At 48.5% G+C, this 22,722-nt stretch overlaps 9 protein-coding genes across 9 annotated transcripts; 3 read left to right on the top strand and 6 right to left on the bottom strand.

Moving 5' to 3' along the window:
• Window positions 1-590: 590 nt before the first annotated feature.
• N7479_003555 (phytanoyl-CoA dioxygenase family protein) lies at window positions 591-1,838 on the top strand (the record flags this gene model as incomplete). The annotated part of the gene is made up of 1 exon (XM_057251252.1): window positions 591-1,838. One exon carries the CDS (start codon window positions 591-593, stop codon window positions 1,836-1,838), a length of 1,248 nt encoding a protein of 415 aa, XP_057110577.1.
• Window positions 1,839-2,865: 1,027 nt separating this feature from the next.
• N7479_003554 (serine/threonine protein kinase) lies at window positions 2,866-5,814 on the top strand (the record flags this gene model as incomplete). Its single annotated transcript, XM_057251251.1, has 1 exon — window positions 2,866-5,814. The coding sequence occupies one exon, from the start codon at window positions 2,866-2,868 to the stop codon at window positions 5,812-5,814; it is 2,949 nt and encodes a 982-aa protein (XP_057110576.1).
• A 552-nt stretch (window positions 5,815-6,366) lies between these two features.
• N7479_003553 (putative mitochondrial genome maintenance protein Mgm101) lies at window positions 6,367-7,370 on the bottom strand (the record flags this gene model as incomplete). The annotated part of the gene is made up of 2 exons (XM_057251250.1): window positions 6,367-6,637; window positions 6,760-7,370. The coding sequence occupies 2 exons, from the start codon at window positions 7,368-7,370 to the stop codon at window positions 6,367-6,369; spliced, it is 882 nt and encodes a 293-aa protein (XP_057110575.1).
• A 183-nt stretch (window positions 7,371-7,553) lies between these two features.
• On the bottom strand, window positions 7,554-8,043 carry N7479_003552 (uncharacterized protein; the record flags this gene model as incomplete). Its single annotated transcript, XM_057251249.1, has 4 exons — window positions 7,554-7,622; window positions 7,785-7,849; window positions 7,899-7,930; window positions 7,982-8,043. 4 exons carry the CDS (start codon window positions 8,041-8,043, stop codon window positions 7,554-7,556), a joined length of 228 nt encoding a protein of 75 aa, XP_057110574.1.
• A 95-nt stretch (window positions 8,044-8,138) lies between these two features.
• Window positions 8,139-10,419, top strand: N7479_003551 (biotin--[acetyl-CoA-carboxylase] ligase BPL1; the record flags this gene model as incomplete). The annotated part of the gene is made up of 4 exons (XM_057251248.1): window positions 8,139-8,902; window positions 8,954-9,520; window positions 9,573-9,844; window positions 9,911-10,419. The coding sequence occupies 4 exons, from the start codon at window positions 8,139-8,141 to the stop codon at window positions 10,417-10,419; spliced, it is 2,112 nt and encodes a 703-aa protein (XP_057110573.1).
• A 1,087-nt stretch (window positions 10,420-11,506) lies between these two features.
• N7479_003550 (uncharacterized protein) lies at window positions 11,507-12,862 on the bottom strand (the record flags this gene model as incomplete). The annotated part of the gene is made up of 1 exon (XM_057251247.1): window positions 11,507-12,862. The coding sequence occupies one exon, from the start codon at window positions 12,860-12,862 to the stop codon at window positions 11,507-11,509; it is 1,356 nt and encodes a 451-aa protein (XP_057110572.1).
• A 569-nt stretch (window positions 12,863-13,431) lies between these two features.
• Window positions 13,432-13,803, bottom strand: N7479_003549 (uncharacterized protein; the record flags this gene model as incomplete). The annotated part of the gene is made up of 1 exon (XM_057251246.1): window positions 13,432-13,803. The coding sequence occupies one exon, from the start codon at window positions 13,801-13,803 to the stop codon at window positions 13,432-13,434; it is 372 nt and encodes a 123-aa protein (XP_057110571.1).
• Window positions 13,804-15,799: 1,996 nt separating this feature from the next.
• N7479_003548 (dienelactone hydrolase family protein) lies at window positions 15,800-16,755 on the bottom strand (the record flags this gene model as incomplete). Its single annotated transcript, XM_057251245.1, has 3 exons — window positions 15,800-16,310; window positions 16,382-16,463; window positions 16,518-16,755. 3 exons carry the CDS (start codon window positions 16,753-16,755, stop codon window positions 15,800-15,802), a joined length of 831 nt encoding a protein of 276 aa, XP_057110570.1.
• A 2,413-nt stretch (window positions 16,756-19,168) lies between these two features.
• N7479_003547 (ankyrin repeat domain-containing protein) lies at window positions 19,169-22,584 on the bottom strand (the record flags this gene model as incomplete). Its single annotated transcript, XM_057251244.1, has 4 exons — window positions 19,169-20,726; window positions 20,778-21,393; window positions 21,443-22,052; window positions 22,108-22,584. The coding sequence occupies 4 exons, from the start codon at window positions 22,582-22,584 to the stop codon at window positions 19,169-19,171; spliced, it is 3,261 nt and encodes a 1,086-aa protein (XP_057110569.1).
• Between the last annotated feature and the right edge of the window lie 138 nt (window positions 22,585-22,722).

Raw genomic sequence — 22,722 nt, 5'->3', positions numbered from 1 at the left:
TTACGAAATTCTTTTTCCTGCTCCTGCTTTTCTCCTGTTCTGGCTAAAAAAGACGTTTTTTTTTTTTTTTTTTTGAAATTCAAGCATAGATTTGCGTGGGTTGGGAACATTTGGATCTTATGAAACAGGCACACACACACACACACACGGATGCCACTTATTTTATGCATGAGCCTTGGTCTTTTTTTATAAGACATGAAGGCTTTCTCTGCGCTCGGCGTTCTCCTGTTGCTTGTTTGGCGTCCGGGAGGACTGAATGGTTTATTTGGCTTTCTTTTTTTTTTGTGCTTCAGTGGTAGCGGTAGACCTGTACTATACTGCTTGATAGCTGTGATACCCATCTAGGTCTAGAACTCTTTTGCTATTCTTCCCTTTGAACTTCTTGAAGTTCATATGCTAAACGGAAACCTTTTTCCGAGTCGCAACTCGATGTCATAGTCTTCAAGATGAAATGCGGGGAACTGATGGAGATTATTTTCCGCTCAGAAAAAATATTTAAACGGTTCACCGAATGCATCAATTGGGATAGACTCATACTTTGCCCTCCGTATGTCAGATACAGAAGTACGATATACGCAATCTACGCAATCATGAATAGCCACGCAGTTTCATCCCGTCTTTACACCCCTTCCACCCCGCAGCTCTCCGAATTCAAAGAGATCTGTTCGCGAACCACAGACCCAGAAACCTACCCACTAGCTTGCGAAGTCAAATCCAACATCCCCATCTACGACCTCGAAGCCCTCGAATCCACAGGCCTGACCGCAGACCTGATAACCCGCCTCCAAGATGAATGGCACCACATCCTCCACACAGGCCCGGGCGTCTACGTGCTACGATCAATGTACGCGCCGTCAAAATACGAAACAACCCTAAACAACACAAACACCGCCTTCAACGCGATCATCGCCCACGAAGCCGCACAATCAGATACCAAGAAAGGCGACCATTTCGCCGTAGGCGGCACAAACGACCGTATCTGGAACTCATTCTCAAAACACGCCCTCCAAGACCCATCCTCCTTCATTGATTACTACTCAAACCCATGGCTAGCAGCCGTTGCTGAGTCCTGGCTGGGTCCGGCATATCGCGTGACCGCCCAAGTCAACGCCGTGCACCCGGGCGGCGCCGCACAGGAAGCACACCGCGATTACCACCTCGGATTCCAGGAAGAGGTCGCCTGCAAGCGCTACCCGGCCACGGTGCAATTGACATCGCAGTTCCTGACGCTGCAGGGCGCTGTCGCGCATAGTGATATGCCTGTCGCCAGTGGGCCAACTCGTTTCCTGCCTTTCAGTCAGACATATAAGTCTGGATATCTAGCGTGGCGCAAGCCTGAGTTCCGTGCTTTCTTCCAGGAGAGATATGTTGCGCTTCCGTTGAGTTTCGGAGACGGATTGTTCTTTAACCCGGCGCTTTTCCATGCTGCTGGTGCGAATCAGATGGATCCTGATAATGGGGGATTCCGACGTGTGGCGAATTTGCTGCAGATTAGTAGTGCGTTTGGAAAACCTATGGAGACAGTTGATTCCGTGCCGCTTATTGATTCCGCTTGGGATGTGCTGGTTCAGCGGTTCCGGGCTGCTGGAGGGGCTTTGGCGGGGCAGGAACTCGATCCCAATACGCATTCGTTGCAGCAGAGGGAGATTAGGGCTTTTGTGCAGGCTGTTGCGGAGGGATATCCTTTCCCCACTAATTTAGATCAGAGACCTCCCGGAGTGGGTGGTATGGCGCCGGAGAGTGAGCAGGATATTGTTGTGCGGGGGTTGGAGGGCGGTTGGGATAGGCAGCAGGTTGTTGCTGCGCTGAAGAAGATGCATGTTGATTCGCGCGCGTAAAGCAGGGGGTCTTTATCCCCTGCCGCTTCAGCATAAAATATGTCATTATGTGCATCTGATGCATAAAGGATCACTGTGTTCTTCGTTCCTGTTGGCCAGCTGAATAATACTCCGTAGGCTCGTTTGATCTCAAGCCACCCGCTGATGTGAGGTGCTCATTGGACGATCAGTCACATCGAGATGTGGGGTTGGAAGTGGACCTGCATCCATATTGGAATTCGCGTTCACGATCGTGTTCGGGGGGTGGCCACGTAAATTAATGTACTAAATGAGATGGGGTATAAGGCGAAATGGAGAAGGAGAGGGTCTCAGGAGTAATCTAGAGTTGATCGGGAATAAGGACAGGGACTAAAGAGTAAAACAACAAATGATAAGGCTGGAAGGATTCCACAGGGGGAAGAAGGCGGTCTCACATTTTTGCCCGTTTCCCCCCAACGGGTCCTGCTGAAACACGGCATGTCCGTTCGATGTATCTGGGTTCGCGTTTTCTTCTTTCAAGTCTTTCATCTTTCTTTTCTTCCTCTCTTTCTCTAAGATTTAGTCATTCCTTTACTGTACATATGTACATTTGCAGCTTTTGGATCTTCTTACACAACTAACGCATACAATTGCGATCCACATCTCCACATACTACTTCTTGGCCATTGACATTGAACGATCGACTCCCGAAGCCACACACACTGGTCCGGCAATAATAGTCAGCCATAGCCAGGCATATCCGTCAGCTACCATAAGCAAGAAAAAGTACGTTCGGGATTTTTTTTTTTTTTTGGTTCATCCGGCGAGGGGGAGGCAAAAAAAACAGCAGGGCTACGGACCTGGTGTGCGTGCTATAACGGTACTATTTTTTTCGCGTCTCCACTATAGACACGAAGGCGCTCCCCTCTCCAATCGAACCCACTGGGTTTAGGGGTGGATCTGCACAGGCACAATAAAGGTCGTGCCTGCCCACGAGCTCCTTGCGATGAGAAGTTCCAGTCTTTCCACCAGACGACTGACTGCTCACCGATTTGAGCAACTGCACGACATGCCGGATCATGGCAATGGGATGTTGAATCCCAACGACGTCACCATTGATATCCCATTGACGGAGACAACTTCCCGTGGCCAGACGGGCGCCCGTAAATGGAACACCAACAACAGCCCTGAGGATTGCACCTCGCCAAACACGGAGAAGGATCCTATCATTAAGCAGCACCGTGGCCCTGGCGGCAGGCGTCGCACGGATACCGATATCAATGAAATGAACGGAAAGCGTGCTGAGGCGCCCGAGGACGGCACCATCAACCGTATGGGCCGTTTCTACCAAGCTGTGCTGAATTACTCCCTCATCACTCGTTACCTGATTTATGTTATTCCCATTGCGATTTTGATCGCGATTCCCATCATTGTGGGCGCCACCGTTGCGACGGACGCCAAAATTGGCGGTGTTCACATTTACTGGTTCTTTACTTGGATTGAGATCGTCTGGTTCAGTCTGTGGGCGTCGAAGATCTTCGCCCGTTACATTCCTTATTTCTTCCAGTTTTTGTGCGGTATCGTCAGCTCCGGTACCCGCAAGTATGCTCTTATTCTGCGCGCCCTCGAGACCCCCATTGCGCTTTTGATCTGGGCTATTATCTCCCTCGTGACCTTCCTGCCGGTTATGAACTACAATCCTGCTCAGAAGGCAGCCGGCTCCACGTCTGTTTCTGGGTGGGAAAAAACTGTCAAGAATATTTTGTTCGCGCTGCTTGTCTGCAGTCTTATCTACCTCGTCGAGAAAGCTCTTGTGCAGCTCATCTCGATCAATTACCACCGCAAGCAGTTCGACGCCAAAATCCAGATCTCCAAGCGCAATGTGCACTTGGTCAGTCTCCTCTTCGAGGCTTCGCGCAATATGTTCCCCGTGTACTGCCCTGAATTCAAGGACGAGGATTCGCTCATTTTCGACTCTGTCTTGGCTCAGGCTGGCACCAATGGCAAGCGGTCATCCGCTATGCCTCTCCGCATGCTCCGCCATGTCGGTAAGAACGTTGGCCGTGTTGGCGACAAGGTTACTGCCGCTTTTGGACACGTTGCGTCAGAGCTTACTGGTAAGCAAGTGTTTAACCCGACTTCGACACACACGATGGTCATCGAGGCCCTTGAGCGCAAGCGCCATGCTGCAGCGCTTGCCCGCCGTATCTGGATGTCGTTTGTGGTTGAAGGCCGTGAGGCTCTGTTCATGGATGACATTGTCGAGGTCTTGGGTGCTGAACACGAGGCTGAGGCTGAAGAGTGCTTCCTGGCTCTTGACAGGGATGGCAATGGTGATATCAGTCTTGACGAGATGGTCCTGACCATCACTGAGTTTGGACGCATGAGAAAAGCCCTGAACCACAGCATGCACGATGTGGACCAGGCTATTCGTGTGCTAGACAACCTGCTCATGTGTGTTGCTGGTCTGGTCTCTGTTCTTGTCTTCATTTCTTTCGTCACCACTGGATTCGGTACTGTCATTGCAGCTGGTGCCACCTCGCTGCTCTCCCTCAGTTTCGTCTTCTCCGTTACCGCTCAAGAAGTTCTTGGATCGTGTATTTTCCTCTTCGTCAAGCATCCCTTCGATATCGGTGATCGTGTTGAGGTCAGCGATAAGCCCTTTATCGTTGAGCGTATCTCGCTTCTTTTCACCGTCTTTCGCAGTGTTACCGATTCCCGCATCACGCAGGTGCCTAACAACATTCTGAACAGTCTTTGGGTTGACAACTTCACTCGTGCCAATGCTATGCACGAACACCTTGTCATCCCCGTAGCTTTCGACACTACCTTTGCTGAGGTTCAATTGCTGCGCCAGGAGATGGAGAACTTCGTTCGCGACAAGGAGAACAACCGTGACTTCCAGCGGGATATCGACATTGAGCTCGATGGCGTTGGTGATATGGACAAGCTCCAGCTACGTGTTGACATCCGTCACAAGTCTAACTGGTCTAACGAGACTGTTCGCGCTGCCCGGCGATCCAAGTTCCTGTGTGCTTTGGTCCTAGCCGTCCGCAAGATTCAGGTTCGCGGTCCAGGTGTTGAAGCTCCCGCAGAAGAAACTGCCGACGCAGCAGATGGCGATGATGCCGGCGCTGGTGCAGGCCCAGGTCGCCGCAAGTCTACCCAGGGCGGCGGTGCCGACTTCTCTAAGCCTGACCCCGGTGTCGCCGCTGCTGCGGCAGGCATCGTCAACTACGAGAACACAGCCCAGTCAACAGGATACGATCAGGATCGTTCAGGAACAATCACCCACCGCGGCTCCACCCAGACCAACGCTGAGCGCGAGGCCGCCATCGTCGAAATGCTTAACGCTCGCTCCCCAACCGTCGACGCCGGCCGTGACATCCACGACAGCCACGAGAATGCCCTCCAGCGCATTGCCACCAACGCCTCCAACCAAGGCAATCAGCTCAACGTGCACAGCGGAAGCGAAACAATTGGCGGCCTGTCAACAGGCCACCGCAAGCTCGGCGATCGCGTCTCCTACCACGAGCAGGATGCCCACTTCGCGCCCAGAAACCCCCCTCTCTCCCCCGTCCGCGCAGGCATGACCCCATCCTCGAGTCAAGTGCCCATGCTCGAGACTCCCAAGCCAGGCTCCCGTCACAGCGCTCGCTATGAGCCGCGCCCTCACTCAAACGAGGACCAAACCCAGAGCACCATCCAGATGGTGGGCTCGCCAGACCCCAACCCCTTCAACGGCTACTACACCCACGACACGGGGTACAACCAGATTCCCGTTGGCGGCTACAGCGTTGAGAACACACCGGGACGTGACCGCAGCGGTTCGAACCCGAACATCTCCGGCGTGACGGCCAGCAGCAATTACCAGCTCTCTGACCACTATGACCCCGTCTCGCCGCCGTCTATCTACTCCCCGCCCCAGTCGGTGGCCCCACAGCAGGCGGCGCCTCCTTACAACCCTGGTCCGCTGAGGAAGAAGGATAAGTCTCCCTATGGTGAGCATGAGTCTTGATTGTTCTCTCTTCTTTTTATGTTTTTGTACTCCTGATTACCCATTCTTGGCTACCTACCTTTTTTTTTTTCTTCTTCTTGGGTTGTTCATATTATGTGTGTGATGTCGATACATAGATTCTTTTCTTTGCGTTTTTTGAGCCGCATAAAATTTCCTCCCTTTCGTGGTGTGCGGCTATGAAGCTATGCCATTCCCGATCTTTGGGGTTTTAAAATCAAATCTATCTTCTTCTTTTTCCTTCACTCTTTTACTGCGATTATTCTACTGTGTCGCATAGTATCAACTGATGTCCTTATAACTAACAACAGAGATGACAGCTGATGTGGGGACAGAAAGGTGTTAGATATCTGACAGATGACGTGTACTTCATATGTATAAAAGAAAGCTCTGATATAGGAGTCAATACTTCGTCCAATGAATTTATTGAGCAGAGAAACAGATAATATTCCCATAATCTAACACACATCGAATACAAATTTCTATAATACAAGTATGGCCGAGTCTAGGTAAAAGCCAAAGCCCAGCCAGCCACTATCAACTCTACTAAAAAACCTATTTACCACTTTCCTTCCACGGATATCCAACAGGATCATCCTTCCGCGTCCAGATCTTAGTCTTCCTCTTAGTAACCACATGCTCGACAAACACCTCACGCGTGTACTTAGTCTTATACTTGCGGATCCAGCGCGGGTCCCACAGTTCGCTCGCAATGCCTAGATCCTTGCAGCAGCGCACGAGCGCGTTCGATCGGCAGCCTTCGGTGGCGGTGGGGATTCCGTCCGGGGAGAAGTAGTCCTGTTCGCCGCGGGCGACGGAGACGAGGCTGGAGAGAGAAGCGTTAGCTGAGAATTCTTTGTTCTTGTTACAGATTGGAATCACTGGAAATAAAGCCTGATAGACAATACGCAAGACTGTAGAAAAAGAAAAGGGAAATATGATGCTTACCGTCCATTACAAACAAGAGCATATTCCCTCGTCACCGTCTTCGGCGTAACAATACTCTCACTCCGCGGCACGAGACCCCACCCACCAGGACCGAAAGCGCGGTTGAGAATCCGTCTGTATTTAATCTCCGGCAGGTAGAGAATTCCATCGGGCTTGATCTCGACCTCGTCGGGTTCCACCTCCGCCAGCAGGATCTCGGCACATTCTTTGGGGAATGGCGCAGCAGATAGACCATGGAAAGAGCGCGTCCAGTCGATTTTCTCTTCGGCTGGGTTATCAAGCTCGAGGGGTTTATCTGATAGGCCTGTTTTGGAGATGTTTTCGGTTGTTGCGCGGCTGGGGGTCGAGTTTGGGAGGCGGGATGCGGGGACGCCTGTTGGGATAGGCGTTGAAGCTGAGGGGGAGGGCTTTGTGACTGGAGATGCAGGTGTGGGTTTGACGGTAGTTTGGTTGTTTAGCTTTTTGGTGCTGTTGCTGATTGCTCTTTTGGTTATGGGGGTGGAGAGCTGGCTGGTTCGTAGATTGGGGGCTCTTGAGGAGCGCGAAAGCTGGGTCGCATTTTGGAGGGTCTCAATTGCCCGCCAGGACCGGATACGGAGAGGAGCTGACATCGTGGCTTGTGTTGTTGATAATGGAAGGAGGAGGGAGGTCTTGCAACGAGGCGAATATATGCAGTCACGTGATGTGGGTTTGGTAGCTTCGTTCTTGTCAATGTTGGGAGGATTGGGTGAATATTGAGTGGGATTGATTGTATGAGACTATTTGAACATGGTATTATGGATAAGTAGAGTACATCATGCGTCTTTGGTCTGTGTTCGCTGGTCGTTGCCCTGGCGCTTCCAGCACTCGCGGAAAGCTTCCATCTGTGTTAACTAGAGTCAGTATGATTTTGATAATTGAAGCTTTTTGTTGTCCTTCAATTTATCGGACTTTGAAGAAGTGGTATAGTGATCATTGCGGAACTGGCCCTTCAATGGCTTCAGGTGGAATGATGTATGTTCAGATCGGTGGATATTATAGCTCACCTCCTTTTTGCATTCGCGCCAGTCTTTCTTTGCGTAATAGCAATCATTCATCTTATCCTGCTCAGCTAATTTATATTAGTATGGCATTTGGGACTCGAAATAAGTATAACTCACTATGGCAGCCTGTGCTGAAAATCCGCTTGTCCCTGCCATTGTAGTTAGCATCACGCAGACCATAAACCCTAAAATGGCCTTACCAATCATCCGGCTCATCATCCTCATCCGGGATCACAGCTGTCTTCTCCACGTTGTTCGACATGGTTGAGGTATGGTAAGGAAAGTTGGAGAAAGGCGGTTGGCCTCGGCGGATGTAACTATCTTATCGCGCCGATTTCCCTTTGCGACTCAACAACAATGGCGACGCCAACGGGCAACAACGCCAATTTTGCTGGCAAAAAGCTCAATGTCCTAGTATATTCCGGTTCGCTCACTTACTCCACCTGGCAGCTCAGCAGTTTTCTGACCGACAACTTCTCAACAGGAAATGGAACCACCGTTGAGTCAGTCCGGCACTGCCTCTACACCCTCCGCCGCCTGCTCGCTCACCACTATGCCGTCATCCCTGTGACGGGCGATATGCTCCTCAAGGAGCCATGGATGACTACGTGTGCTATGCTGGTCATGCCCGGCGGCGCGGATATGGGATACTGTCGTACGCTCAATGGTGCGGGGAACCGGCGCATCGCCCAATTTGTTCACAATGGCGGGCGATACCTCGGTCTGTGTGCTGGTGGCTACTATGGAAGCAAGAGTTGTGAGTTTGAGGTCGGCGATAAGACAATGGAGGTTATTGGGGATCGCGAATTGGCTTTCTATCCGGGCATCTGTCGGGGCGGGGCATTCCCGGGCTTCGTTTACCACAGCGAGGACGGGGCACGCGCTGTAGGACTCGAAGTGGCCAAGGAAGCTTTGAATACTGGCGCAGTGCCAACCAACTTCCGGTCATACTACAATGGCGGCGGTGTCTTCGTTGATGCGCCGTTGCTCGCAGACAAAGGAGTAGAGATTCTTGCGAGATATACTGAAAAACTGAATGTTGACCCTGGGGAGGGTGCAGCTGCTGTTGTCTACTGCAAAGTTGGCAGTGGAGCGGCAGTCTTGACCGGACCTCATCCTGAGTATGTTTTGGATTTCGATTGGCAGGATCGAGTCACTAACTTGTGAACTAGATTTGCGCCTGTTAATCTGGACCCGAAGGCGGGTGGGCCTGGATATGCGGACATGGTTGCGAAACTCACTGCCGATGACAAGGGACGGACGGACTTCTTGAAAGCTTTTATGGCTAAACTTGGACTAGAGGTCACGCAAGACACGACAACAGTGCCTTCACTGTCGTCCTTGCACGTGTCTGGAATGGATGCTGATGGTCCTATGGATATCCTGTCGGGTCTTGGAGCTGCATTCACCCAAGAGGGTCAGACCGAGTGTCTCAAGGACGACCACGATACGTTTCGCATTGAACGCCCTGGAACATGGAATCTTGGTGAACTGGAAGACTCGCTCCCCACAGGATCCTCGGAGCCCAGCGAGGGTATAATTGATTACCAGGCAATCATCAAGCGACTTGTGTTCCATGATGATATACCATCTTCGAAACTGACTCCATACTTCAACCATCATTCATTCTATGCCCACCTCCGCCAATACCAATCTGAGTCCAAGGGAGAAGCCACAACATTTGGCTCCAACCTCTTATATGGAGAGGTAGTGACTAGCACGAACACCATTCTTGAAAAGTAAGCATTTCGGTTGATAAGTCTAATCTTGGTCGGCTCTAACGAGCAGCAGAAATACAAAGCTCCTTCGTCAATTGCCGCAAGGCTTTACAGCTACGGCTACAGCACAAATCGCTGGACGTGGACGCGGATCCAATGTCTGGGTCTCACCAGCAGGTTCTCTGATCTTCTCAACTGTGGTGCGACACCCAATAGACAAGATTCAGTCGGCACCGGTTGTGTTCCTTCAATACCTATCAGCCATGGCAGTAGTCAGGGGAATCAAGAACTACGCCAAGGGCTATGAGAAGATTCCGGTAAAACTAAAGTGGCCGAACGATATCTGTACGTGCCAAATGGTTTATTTATTTATTTTATTACTATGAGCGGCTTCCTGATCAATTTCTACAGATGCACTGGATCCAGACGACCCCGAACAAAAACGATACACGAAGATCTGCGGCATTCTCATCAACTCCCATTTCATGTCAAACGAGTACATCTCCGTCGTCGGTATTGGCATCAATGCCACGAACGCCTCCCCAACAACCGCGTTGACCACCCTCGCCGCACGCTACGCATCCCCAGGCGCTGCTGCCGCTTCGCCTGTCACGCTCGAGAGGCTCCTGGCCCGTATTCTGACTACCTTTGAAAGCCTGTATACCCGCTTCTTGCGCACAGGCTTCGATCGAGGCTTTGAGGCTATGTATTATGAAGACTGGCTGCACATGCACCAGATTGTCACGCTGGAGGAGGAAGGCGGTGCTCGCGCTCGCATTCAAGGTATCACGCGTGACTTCGGTCTTTTGTTGGCCGAGGAGTTGGGGTGGAATGATCGTCCAACCGGACGTGTGTGGCAGTTACAGAGCGATAGTAACAGCTTTGACTTCTTCCGTGGGTTGTTAAAGCGGAAGGTATAGATCAAACTGAAATACATGTAGATAAATAGGTTGAGATATCCATGTCTATAACTACTAGTTTGTACGTGATTTTCCTCACCAAGAAATAGAGAATTGATTTGGTAGACATTCAGCTTCTTGTTTTGATACCAATGTGTGTATTCAGTCTTCAATTCATGTTTTATGAAGTACCGTTTCATTTCCATCCATCGAGTTGAATTCTCACATATGCCCATAGCTCAGGGCTTTCTTGATCATGAGGACTTGTGTCCACGGATATTGATATTATCCGTCAAGACAACAATGGGTTCCTCTGCATCTTCCAGATCCAGACCTTTTGCAATTTTCAGGTACCAGCGTGCGCCTCTTGCAGGCCGATCTAAAGCGCACCACTCTGGCGCCATAGAAGGAGTATTGATTTTTTGTTTCGTTGCCTGCCAACTGATAGGTGCGCGTCTGCGAAAAACCAGATGGCCCCCTTGGTTGGCTTTCTATTATGCCAATCTCTATACGAGGTATCTGCGTATGCGCAGAAACGATGGTATTTGACACTTCCAAGAGCAATAACGCAGCTATGTCCTTTGGGTAACAAAATGGCGAACCGCAAGCGTATTATGTCGAGTCGGGTTTGCGCCTCGATGTTCTAGCTTTATCACCACGAACTTGATGTTATGACGAGTTTCGATTGAGAGTCAGTTCAGGCGTCCAACCATCACTGGGCCCTGTGGGCTTTTTTGCCCACATAACAAAGCATCTAGATATTCGTTTGCATGATCCCGAATCCATGAGGAATAAAGTGGAATTGCGACAGATTTGCACCTGGTATGATTTCATCAATATAGCCTTCTTGGAACAAGGTGATCGTTCTATTGTCATAGTTTTGAACCACAGCGCTTCGAAGAAATCTGTAAGGTTCTCCCGTGTCTCTTGTTTCGAATGGAGAGCGAACAACTTGGTAGATTTCCTCTACTTTTTCTTTTGTAGGTGTTGCAAAAATGAAGTCATCCGCATGGACGATTATATACTTCGTCGTGTCGCAGACAACTCCCCACTTGAGTCTGATATGCACTTAGAGAGGACGTGCGAGATGAGTATATAGGATACAGTGTCAAGTCATTGACTCGCCCCAGGAGACCCATCGTCGAATACACTCGTCCACCTTCCTGAGCGACTCCTTCGCCGCCTCAACCTCAAACCATTCCCGATGCTCCTTCCCACACTCAGGACACTGCCCTAAGTCTCGCACGCGCAGAGCCGCCAGCTCGAGGTGAATCAGTCGTTCCACGCGATGCACGTGCGGAACTTTCCTTCCTGGTACTAGAGAGGCAGAAGGGGTTCTGTTCCGGCGGTGGGATGGTGGCGCCCTGGCAGGAGAGGATGACGAGGACGATGGTGTGTAAGGGTAATAACGGATCAAGGTCAAATCGTACGAGCACTGTTTACTCCATTCAGCGAGACGACGATGCACATTGCTCGTGCGTCCGATCTTCAGCCTAAGCGTTCCGGGCTTTTTTGCTGTTGGGTTTGAGGTGAGGGCGTTGAGATCTTGTGCTGCTCGAATTGCGTCGCTGATGCTGCGTGGCTGCGTGGGTGGACGGAGATGGTTGCTACTTTGTGGGGCTTGGGGTAGTAGAGAAGATGCTATATCTCTCGTTATTGCGGGTTCAGCGCTAGCGCTCCGTTGTGTGGTGGTTGATGGGGGCGTTACCCAGAACATATAGATATAGCCCTCGTCGTCGGCGCTGGAGATGGGTTTGGCCAGTTCTGTGAGGAGAGCGGATGTGGTCTGTGGGGAAAGCGTAGACGGGATCCATGATAATAAGGCTTGTGTTTGCGAGGAAGAAGGCTTTCCCGGGGCTGACAAAGATGGCCGGGATGCTTGAGTGGGTGATACTCCCGCGTACTGCGGCTTTCCGGCTGAGGTAGGTACTTTGATCTTTTGGCTTGGATTTGGAGAAGGCGAAGCGCCATTTGTCGGGCGAGGGGGTTTGGGCCTTTGAACTGTGTTAGGCCTGTCATCCTCGCCGCTGTCCTCTGCGATTATGAAACAGCAGCAGGTCGTCGTTTTCTTCGGTCGAGGCTTTTCACTCGGCCTACTTTGATTTGTCCGTCGTTTCTGGGGCGGCTTTGGCCTTTGGGAGGCTGGGTCATCGTTTATTTCGAGCACACCCAGTCGATCCATTAATGTATCGATGCTTGTCCTCGTCTTGGCTGGGGTGATGATAGGATGTGGAGTCGCCGAAGAATCTTGATCTTTGTGCTGCCAGCAGTACAAAGATGCCACATCCAAAGCTTCTTGGCGAGGATCCTTTTTTCGAGGGGTAGAAGCAGGCGATGGATTTGGAGATGCTAAAGAGCGGCGGCAAGGCCGGCCTTGGGCAGTTATGCCTCTACATGTTGTCGCTGGATTTCGAGAATCTGAGCGAGGAAGCAAAGATTCTGGAGTGTTTGGAATTTGAGGCATATATGGATGCGGGCGACGCGAAATAATGATATTGCTGCGATGTGGACTTATTGAAAAGAAAACCATTCAAGATAAAAAGAAAAGAGGCTAGGTTGGACCGCGGTGAGCTCCCAGACTGCAGCCTAAGGGCTACATGTTCTCCACTTGGAACTTGGACCACATCAGTGGGCAGGAGGGAGAAGGGAGATTTTGTTGTTGTTTTGATGATCTTGGTCGCACCGCCACAATAAGGCTAGATTGAGATGTGGCTATGTAGGCGGTCTCATTGGCTAAGTGGCTGAAACATCTTAGATCCATACGTACTTTGTACAAATTTATTATTGAAGTACGTCAATTTTATTTATGGCTTGGGTGGAAAATTTTTACACGGTGGATTTTTGTTAGTATGTGCCCAAAGGTTCTTCATTCGGCTCTCAAAGCGACTATTAGTTATATATGAACTTTTTACTCGAGGATCGGAGTGTCACCCTAACAGGCAACGATCGAGTATAAACACTTGATTAAACAATGCTCGCTATTTCCAAATTCGCAAATTCTCAAAATTCAAATTCAAAATGCATTATGTCCGCTCAGATGAGTTCCCTGCCTCGAGCCTTGAACTTCGAGACCATGAAGCCTGGACTGCAATTTGACTCCCAATCTTCATCGAATCCTGAATTGGGGTTGTGTGGGTTGAAGTTTTGTCTTGTGGTAGAACGAATGGCAAGACCGCTAGGGAGCTGGTCCTCAAGACCTGATGATGATTCGCCGTCGCTGTCACCACATGGACATGTCGAGGTTGTCCAAGCTCCTGGCGTTGTGCAAGGGCAAAGGCCCAAGGAGCGATTGCATGGGACACACTTGTAGTATGCGCGGCCTGAGTCTGAAGAGAGACGCACTCCGGGGAGTCCGCACTTCTCGCACTTCCAGCCGTGTGATGAAGGGTTCAGTTGGATAGTCATGGTGAAGGAGGATTGAGGACTCTGGGTCATTGACTAAGATTTTGTATTAGTAACTTGTCCGACATTGGGAGACCAGCTGTGTTACTCACATTGATAGAATTGAGTAGCTGAATTGTAGTTGAGTAAAGTAGTAGTGAAATAGAGTAGTATTCGAAGATAGAAGTAGATGAGCTTAGTAGATGAGCTTAGTAGATGAGGTTTGAAATTGAATGATGCTACCAAAGTCCGGGGAATATGTCCCTTTATAAAGATTTTGCGGGGGAATCGCACGGGTAGATCATCATAACGCCATATGAACCAATCCTCACTACACGACCAGTATGAGATCAAAAATCCAGTCAATCACCTGGCGATCCTTTGACAAAATCACGTAAAACCATGGGATTCTAGACCCGGATTTGGTCAAAATCGAATCAAATTGAATCATAAAACGTCAGGCACCGCTCAATGCAGTAAGTCCCCGACGGAAACCGAATTTTTATGTAATATCACGCAAAAACGGGATCAAGTGACTGGAGAGGACTGGAGGAGACTGGAACTGACTGCAGAAAAAGTTACGTTTCTTTTCATTAATTAGTTCTATTTCGAGAAAATGGGGGGAAGAAATTGGCAGATGAAGTCATTTGCCTCAAGTAGGCTTACTAAGTTTGAGGTATTATTATCCAATTTGCTACTCGGCCCGAACGTACCCCACATTTTGACCGTTTGGGGAATCTTAGAAATCTCAGGTGACCTATGCAAATCCAGCAAACAAGCACGTCTTCATCACATGATTTGACACATCTCAACATTTTCCCCTTACTTCGTCTAGACGTGAGTCAAAGCCACATGGGTCTACTTGGCGACCTCGTAGGACAATACCGAGCACAACATATTATTGATCCCCACTGGTGCAAGGCTAGTGAGTCAAAAGCCAAGATCATTTATTGAAACAGAGATTTCAGTGGCAAGTACTCCGTACTCCGTGCTGCATAGGGGTGATGATCATGCCAAGTCTAACACTACTACCCGGTGGCCTGTATGGAGACGGAGTACCGGATAGCACCCGGATAGAAAATTGAAGCCTAACATCCATTGACCTCAAACTAGCTTAAGGGGAAAAAAATCAAAATCAAGATCTTACGCAAGTCTAGACTGAGACCAATCCTAAATATAGGATATAGATGTGTATGTCGTTAAGAGCACATTGAAAATACTAAAACTTTAACCATTCTCTGGCTTCAAGCATACTTGACAAATCTAACTAAGATTGATACTAAACCTGGAAGTAATTGAGACTTCCTGTATTATCCCTAACTAGTTCGAGGGTTAAAGAAAACCGAGGTTATGACAACATTATGCCCAAGTACCTTTCTTATGCAGTTGCGATATAAAAGATACATCGTCGTGACAATTTCAATGTTGCTATCCGGCGACGATTCACTATCCGGGCCGGTCTTAGTGCCACGTGCAGTTGGGCTTGCCACAATTACTCCAGTGGGAAATATGTACTCCATATTACTAACCCCTTTATTTCAAATCAAACATTACCTACTTTGTACATACTCTGCGCAAGTAGGTAGTTGCTACTATGAATTCCAGTCATCATCCTGTGATGTGATACCCTCATAGAGTGGCGGCATCCCGGAGAAATTACGGCCCAAAATCGGGTACCCACATCTACAACAACTTCCGAGATTGGTATGTACATGTCATAATGTAGCCTTGTACTTGATTCCTACATGTGACCTAGTGCTGTACGTACTACTAGTACTTTCTACCCTCTTCCATCTAACTAGTACATGCTTCAGTTGAGCCAAATTCGATCAAGGACACTACCAGAGGTAGACAACGATGCAAGAACACGATCAACAACCTGTCATGAAGTTCCGATGGTTCCTTATACATCTGACTAAGTGCAAGTAAGCAGCCTTCCAACCTTCCAGGGTTGGAAGGTTGCACGCTGCATTGCTGCCTGAGACCACCAAATCATACACTTCAATTTGTCTCCAATGCGTCAATACTTTTCAAACCAGGCCAGTGCCTGATTCTCCGCTTCATCAGCTTGTTTACTCGTATCATCCAAAACCAAATCAGCCCTGACACAAAAGCCATGGCCAGCGCCCTCATACACCACCACTTCTCCTTTCCCGGCACCGGACTCGCTGGCGAAGACTTGTTTGATCTGCTCAATTTGTGGAAGTTTCAAAACTCCATCTTTGTCCCCGAGAGCAAAGCTAACAGGAATCTTGATCTTCTCAATCTCGCTAGGGATCTCGAGCTTACTCGGATGGCCTGTAAAACCAGCATTAAGCAGCGGTTTCCCATTTGAGGCGATGTCCACTCCGGCGCCTAGATTGACGATATGCTTTCCGCCCCAGCAGAACCCAGCTCCGTATATGGGAAGCTCGGCTCCTTCGTTCTCACGCACGAACTTGAAGAAGTCCCTGACGACAGGCCATGATGCCTCGAAGGTATTGTAGTACGCGAAGGGCAGAAATCTTGCCAGCGTGGAGACTAAATAGTACCTGTAGCCTGACTTAGTGGCTGTTTCATATGAGCGCAATCCGGGCGCTTATTAGTTTATCTATCGACTTACGGCTTCAGAAGCCAGGTTATGAGTCCCCTCGTTTTCAACAACTCCTTTGTAGAAGACAACATGCCGACTGGGGCCGCGTGTCCTAATATTACACTTAGCAAGTTATTCTTGGAAGTCTTCGATGACTAGAACATACCGTTCATGAAATCAGGAAGGTAAACGAGGTACTTCCCCTTTTCGGCGTAGTTGTCGGCCAGGACTCGATTGTTCACGAACTCCCAACCGAACGCGTCGGGCACTATGATGATAATACCCCGGTGAGGTACCTCGTTCGGGGGTCTGGTCGTGTAGGCCTGTAAGCCATGGAGAGAGGTGACTTCACCACGCGGAGTGCCCTGGTGGACATGACCACTAAAACAACTGGGGCACGACATGTCGAGCTGAGAGCCGGGAGAGTTGATAATTGCACGAGGTGAAGTGCAAGCTTTTAAGTACTTTCACATGCTGGGATCTTCTGCTTATCTTCTAGTGTACTTGCGGCTGAATATTCGTATATAGAGTTTCCCCGATGACACATTCGACATGTGATGGCAGCCTAGCGGGCTGAGGCGGCTGAGGCTTTTTTGCTCCTTCCTGATAGGTCTTGCCCTACCTCTTTCCCTATTTTATGGTCTACCATTTATTGTCTTCCTGGTCTCTTCTCTATCTCTTCTCCATTTCCCCTCCCTTCGTTATCATCTTCACACAACCTGGGGAATCAACACTCAACTCAAATAGCATACATTATACTCTTTCTCTGCTCCTTGGAGTATGAACAAATTCATCACTGGGCACAGACCCATCTAGGTCTCCAACATTCGAGACTTTGCTCCCATCGAGCCAGTAAGTCGCGTCGCGATATATCTCTACGCGCGACAGCCGGCAGCTTATCCTAATACACCAAGGACTTAGGCATTCCCTTCCTCCTGGCCATACACAAAGATTATGTGTTATTGCGAGGGAACTCCACTAGAAATGGAGTTTCTTGAGTTGGAAAAATGATACCGGAATATGGGCACGAAGCAAAAGATACCTGGCTTGGAAACGTTTCGGCTGCAATTCTCACCTCTTGCGGAGCGCGGAATCCACCCGTGTTGCTCAAAATCAGAATTACTCTGGCACCGCAAACTGTTCGAGGAAATAGCGTGTCATTGAAAAATACCGGAACGATGCGGAAGATGAGCATGGGGTACATGGTATATTCGGACCGGATATACGCCACATCATTTGGTCTTTACTACGGAAATTTTCAATACACTTCCATCACCATCGCAAGCCCGAGATGAGAAGAAGGACGAGGGCACTATCAACATCGTCGGCGTTGGCTATCCTCATCCTGATCTTCTCTTAGGGATCTCAGCGCCTGGATCTTACGATTGGCTCGTCCAATTCATCGAGATAAAGGGATAAATCTTGACCCCAACTTCTATGATCTATGGTTACATCACTCCATTTATTGCTGTAGAATCCGAATGGAGTCAATCTATGCCACGACTCCACGCCACAAGCCTGACGATACTGAGAAATACCGGCTGGAGCATCAAAGTCAAACCTTATTGGGGAGGTCAAATCCCCATGGATGGTAGAGATTCTGGACTATGCTACTGATCTGGCCACTTATGACAGTGAGAACTATGCGAGGTGGAAGCGATATATAATCCATGTTTCCTGTCATGGAGCCTTGGGGGTAATGGACTTTGGCTAAAAATGCAGGTGGACATGGAGTTACAAGTTCCGAAATCGCCTCTATGAGGACGAGATCGCCGATGACCCGGCTATGGCCGTAGGCATATCTACGCTGCACTTTACTCCTTGTCAAAGGGACAGGGAGAACCACACCCATGTTTCTAATAAAATTTGGCTACAGCAAGAAGGGATTGATCGTTGGTTCCTGTCCACTCAATGCGTGCTATATGGAGGTTGTTATGCGTGCTGCTCTTGTTGGTGTTTGAACATTACACTGGTCTCTGGCCTCATGGTGGATTTGAAGTAGCCGAATGTGTATAATCAGATAGCCTGACAAGTGGACACGCTCTTTTGACAACATAGGACTGAACCAGGTAGGAAATCCCTTAGATTCGAGTCCACCAGGAACTGAATATGTAGAGAGATGATGGATCACTTTGATTTAAATATTGATATGTAATTTACATGGGATATCCACATAATTTCATTCCATATTGATCCATTTTATCAAGGATATGACCAAAAGTAATGAGGATAACCGGGATAATCATCATGAATGATAGGTATACCAACTTCTTCCAGGGCCCATCCAACGCCGTGCATGAGAATACCTACTGGTTCGTCGCCTGTTGCTGATGGGGTTGTGAGGACTCGGAGGCATCTTTGAGTTTGAGGTCTTCGGTTTTGACTGAATCACCCGGTGGCGAGATTTCGTATTTGGATATGATATTTTGCATGTTGACCTCCGAATCTTTGTATAGGTCTTTCAACCGTGGTGCCTGTCATAAGAAGTGGCTCGATTTCTTGGATGAACTTTCTAAGGTCAGTATTTATTGTTATTCTGGGTTGGATGCAATCTACCTTATCTCACGCAGGCGCATATATCAATAACATGTTTGCTTTTGATCAACTGGTAAGGATATGTAGGATGTTGGAAGTCTTGATTTGTTTATGCATTCGAAGAAGAGAGGGATGGGCAACCTATATAATCCGGTCTTGATATAGTATCCAGGGCTAAATAATGATGCGTATTCTCTCTTGCCAGAGACTCAATAATTTCAAATCCTTGTTGATAGTTGAAGAGTGATAATGACTCAGTATTATCATGCTTGTATATTTCTATCAAGACCCAATTGTCGCCTCTTGATCACTGGGAAAATGCAGAAGGTCCCTGAGCACAATAGCATCCTCCTTACTATACAAATCAAGTATAGCACTGATATCCTCATCCCGATGCACTATATCTACATTTGCTTTTGCCTCTTTCACAAGGTATCGCACCATATCCATATTCCTCTCCCTGATGGCGATGCAAAGTGCATTGCTATCCTGAAACGGTTTGTCCACGTCTACTTTTGCCTCCTCCACGAGATATTTGACTATATCCAGCTTACCATACCCAGTTGCGTCTGCAAGAGTTCTGCCCAAAATATCAACGCCAAGTTGGAGATCTATGTCCAATTTTACTTCCTCCACGAGGTATCTCATAACATCCAGTGTGCCTAAGCATGCAGCGGCGGAAAGCAAATTGCCGTAGGCGTTTGCATCAGTTAGAAATCTCATATCTGGGTTGACCTCCTCCACAAAATACTTCACGATATCCAAGTTTCCGACGATGGTAGCGGATTTCAGTGCATCACGGTCTTTATCATTCTCGCGTGGAAGATTCACGACTGCTTTTCCCTCCTGCACAAGATATTTGACTGTATCCAGGCTATTCCACCTGGCTGCAGCTGAAAGGGCACTGCCATACACGCTATTGACACCACATCGGTTAACGGAAACTCCCTTTGCGACAAGAGTGGTGCAAAAAGGCACACTATTAGTAATGGCAGCTATTGTGAGCAAATCTTGTCCAAAGATATTTTCTTGAAATGGGTCAAAATCATTGCTGTCGCACCATCTGTGGAGAGTCTCATACAACGAAAACTGGGCTATAGTAAACATTGGCGTTGTAGCTGGCGCCAGATCTCCATAGTTTAAAATTGCTCCTTGCCGAGATGAGAATTCAATCGGAAGATAGCGATGCTTGGAGAGGTGATCAAACCATCCAATATAGAAGGCGCTACTTTTGCTTGGCGAGCCAAGGAATTTCTTTAGCAGAATAACAGATTGATCTTCCTCGATCTGCCCACGAACATAGAACGCCCAGCAGGTCTGATTGTGCTCTGAGAAAGGATTTGCTTTATTAAAGGGATTCTCGGAGCCACTAGAAAGCGTTGCTGGTCCAAACGTTTTCATAAGAGATAGAAGACACACCTGTGCACAGTAAGAGCGTGCTTTATGATGTGGTGTCTCATGGGACTTTTCGAGATACTCCCGCGCTGAAAGGTGGAAAAATCTCCATCGATCATCGATATCGACTATCAGCAAGTTCTCACAGATTGCGAGCAAGGACTCTTGCTGGATGCAGCCCCCCATCTTGATGCTGTCTTTCTCAATACTCATGCGAGCGGCGGAGAGGAGCTCCTCGGTTGTGAGTGGATAAGGAGAGCACAGCACCCACTTCAGCGTGCGTTCTGCAATCGCTCGTTCCGGGGGAAATCGAGTGTGGATTTTCAGGTGTATTTGGTTATACATTTCATCCAGCCCCTTCGGAAGATTTTCCAGTGCGTAATGAATTGATTCAACAGTGTTGCATTTTACCATCTGCTTTACCTGAAGCGCGGCCCACAGGAACCTATTCTTCTTGTTAGTGTAGAACTTGTTCACTCGTGATATGAGGACTTACATGTTCTCGCATTTATCAAGAATAACTCGAATAATCGTGTCCTTCATGGAGTTTACGTCCGAGTTGGGATGTTTCTTCCCAAATTTTTCCATCTCGTGGATCACAAATTTCTCAATGTCCTTTTTGTTGTCCTGGGCCTGGATGATGATAGTTGAATTGGAGCCATATTTTGCGCCAATGTTTTTCTCGGGACGACTGGCAACAAAGAGTTTTACTCTGCCTTTGTCTTTGGTCTCGGCAATAGCATCGTCAAGCGCCTCGATCAGAATATCAAGTTCATCGTCAAGAATTTCATCAAAGGCATCAAGAATGATGACACTTGTTGAATACAGCTTGAATGATTCCACCAGCTGGCGATGGCATTCTGAGGAGCCGAGCCGTGATGCTCTATCAGTTGCTTTTTCACGTGCATCTCGAAGGCTCTTTCTGACTGATTTAGTACTGTTTTTCGGGGCAGCAAGCTGGCGAACTAAGCTTCGAAGCACTGGAAGTGATTCCCGCCGATCTTTCTCGTCTTTTTTGCAGAAGAAATAGCCAACTCCTTCCATCGGGGACCCCTTAGTGTCCATTATATGCTTCACCACAGCTGAAGTCAAAAATGTTTTCCCTGTGCCGGCTATATTTTGTCAGAGACATGATATCTTTCAAAGATTAAGCAAACTTACGAGATCCTTGAAGCCACAAGGTACTAGATGAGGGTGAATCCATCCACTCACGAAATCTTCCATCTTGAACAACCCAATCACCCGTATCAGGTTCTCTTCTTTCTTCAATCTCATCGTGATGACGGCCATAGTGGATATCTGATACCCATTCAAGAAGGTCTCTCCGTTCTTTATCATTGACCCATTGGAAAACATGTTCCATATGGTGAGTGATTCTGTTGAGGGAATTCTGGGCTTCTTGAAGATAACTCCTCAACGTAACTTCCTGGTGAGCGTGGGCCGTGTCTTCACACTTGCCAGCCGCTGCTGCAAGCTCTTGTTCTAATCTTTCCAATTCGACCAACATGCCAGATGGCTTTGTCGGGTCAAAGATAGCCTGGCAAAATTGCACGGCGGTGTTGGATGAAAGATCGGATGATGTGGCCAGTAGCTCCAGCACGCAACCATACAACGCCGCAATTGCATCGTGAAGCTTGTCCACAACATCCTTCCTTCCCGTCCGCTCAGGGCTGTATATCTCGTAGTAGACCTGACCGCAGAAGATGGCACCCGCCGCTTTATCAATAACAGAAAGCAGAGCACTTTTTTCTTTGTCGAAAGTATCAATTCCCTAGCACCCTCACTGTGTAAGCATTGACTTGCACTTTCTGGTATAAAAAACCAACCTGGAGAATTGATTTTGCTACAGCCCAGAATCCAGCACCGGGAGACGGGGCAAATTGGAAGGCAACATCTCCAATTCTTTCTGCCCAGTGAACGATCTGGATAGTCATCTGTCTCACTGGCAGATCATGGTCTCCTATCTGAACCTTCCAATCTTTAGCCAGGCTTCTATCCCGCTCTCTTTCAGCCTCTTCTTGAAATAATTTGACCTGATGGATCATAGGCTCAGAGCCCTGTTGGTTCATGCCCTGTTTTTCGAGCTCTTGTTGTAACTTGCGAGGCAATTTCTCGAACGCTTCAAGCCATAAGTCACGCTCGTCAGTTGCTGGTGTATATGGTACAAGGTTGATCTCGTCTTTAGGGGCTGAAAACGTGGGAGTCTTTCTGCCATTGCTTCCAGATACTGGACCTGAATGACTGATCGGATCCTCTACAGGTATGCGGCGTTTTAATTTTGACACAAGAGTTTTGAGCCCCATAACTTATGTTTTGGCCAGAGGGAAAGTTGTGCAAATCTTCACAAGTGTAAGCTGTACCTACCCCTCATTTCCGTCGGGCACTAAGGTACAATTCACACTATGTATCTATAATGAAACATGACATTTCTCCACAAAAAG

This window comes from Penicillium vulpinum (genome assembly GCF_028829585.1).
Source record: "Penicillium vulpinum strain IBT 29486 chromosome Unknown utg000002l_segment0_segment0, whole genome shotgun sequence".
Classification (NCBI taxonomy): Eukaryota; Fungi; Ascomycota; class Eurotiomycetes; order Eurotiales; family Aspergillaceae; genus Penicillium; species Penicillium vulpinum.
Note: the sequence above shows the minus strand (reverse complement) of the source record. Positions and strands in the feature narration are given on the sequence as shown.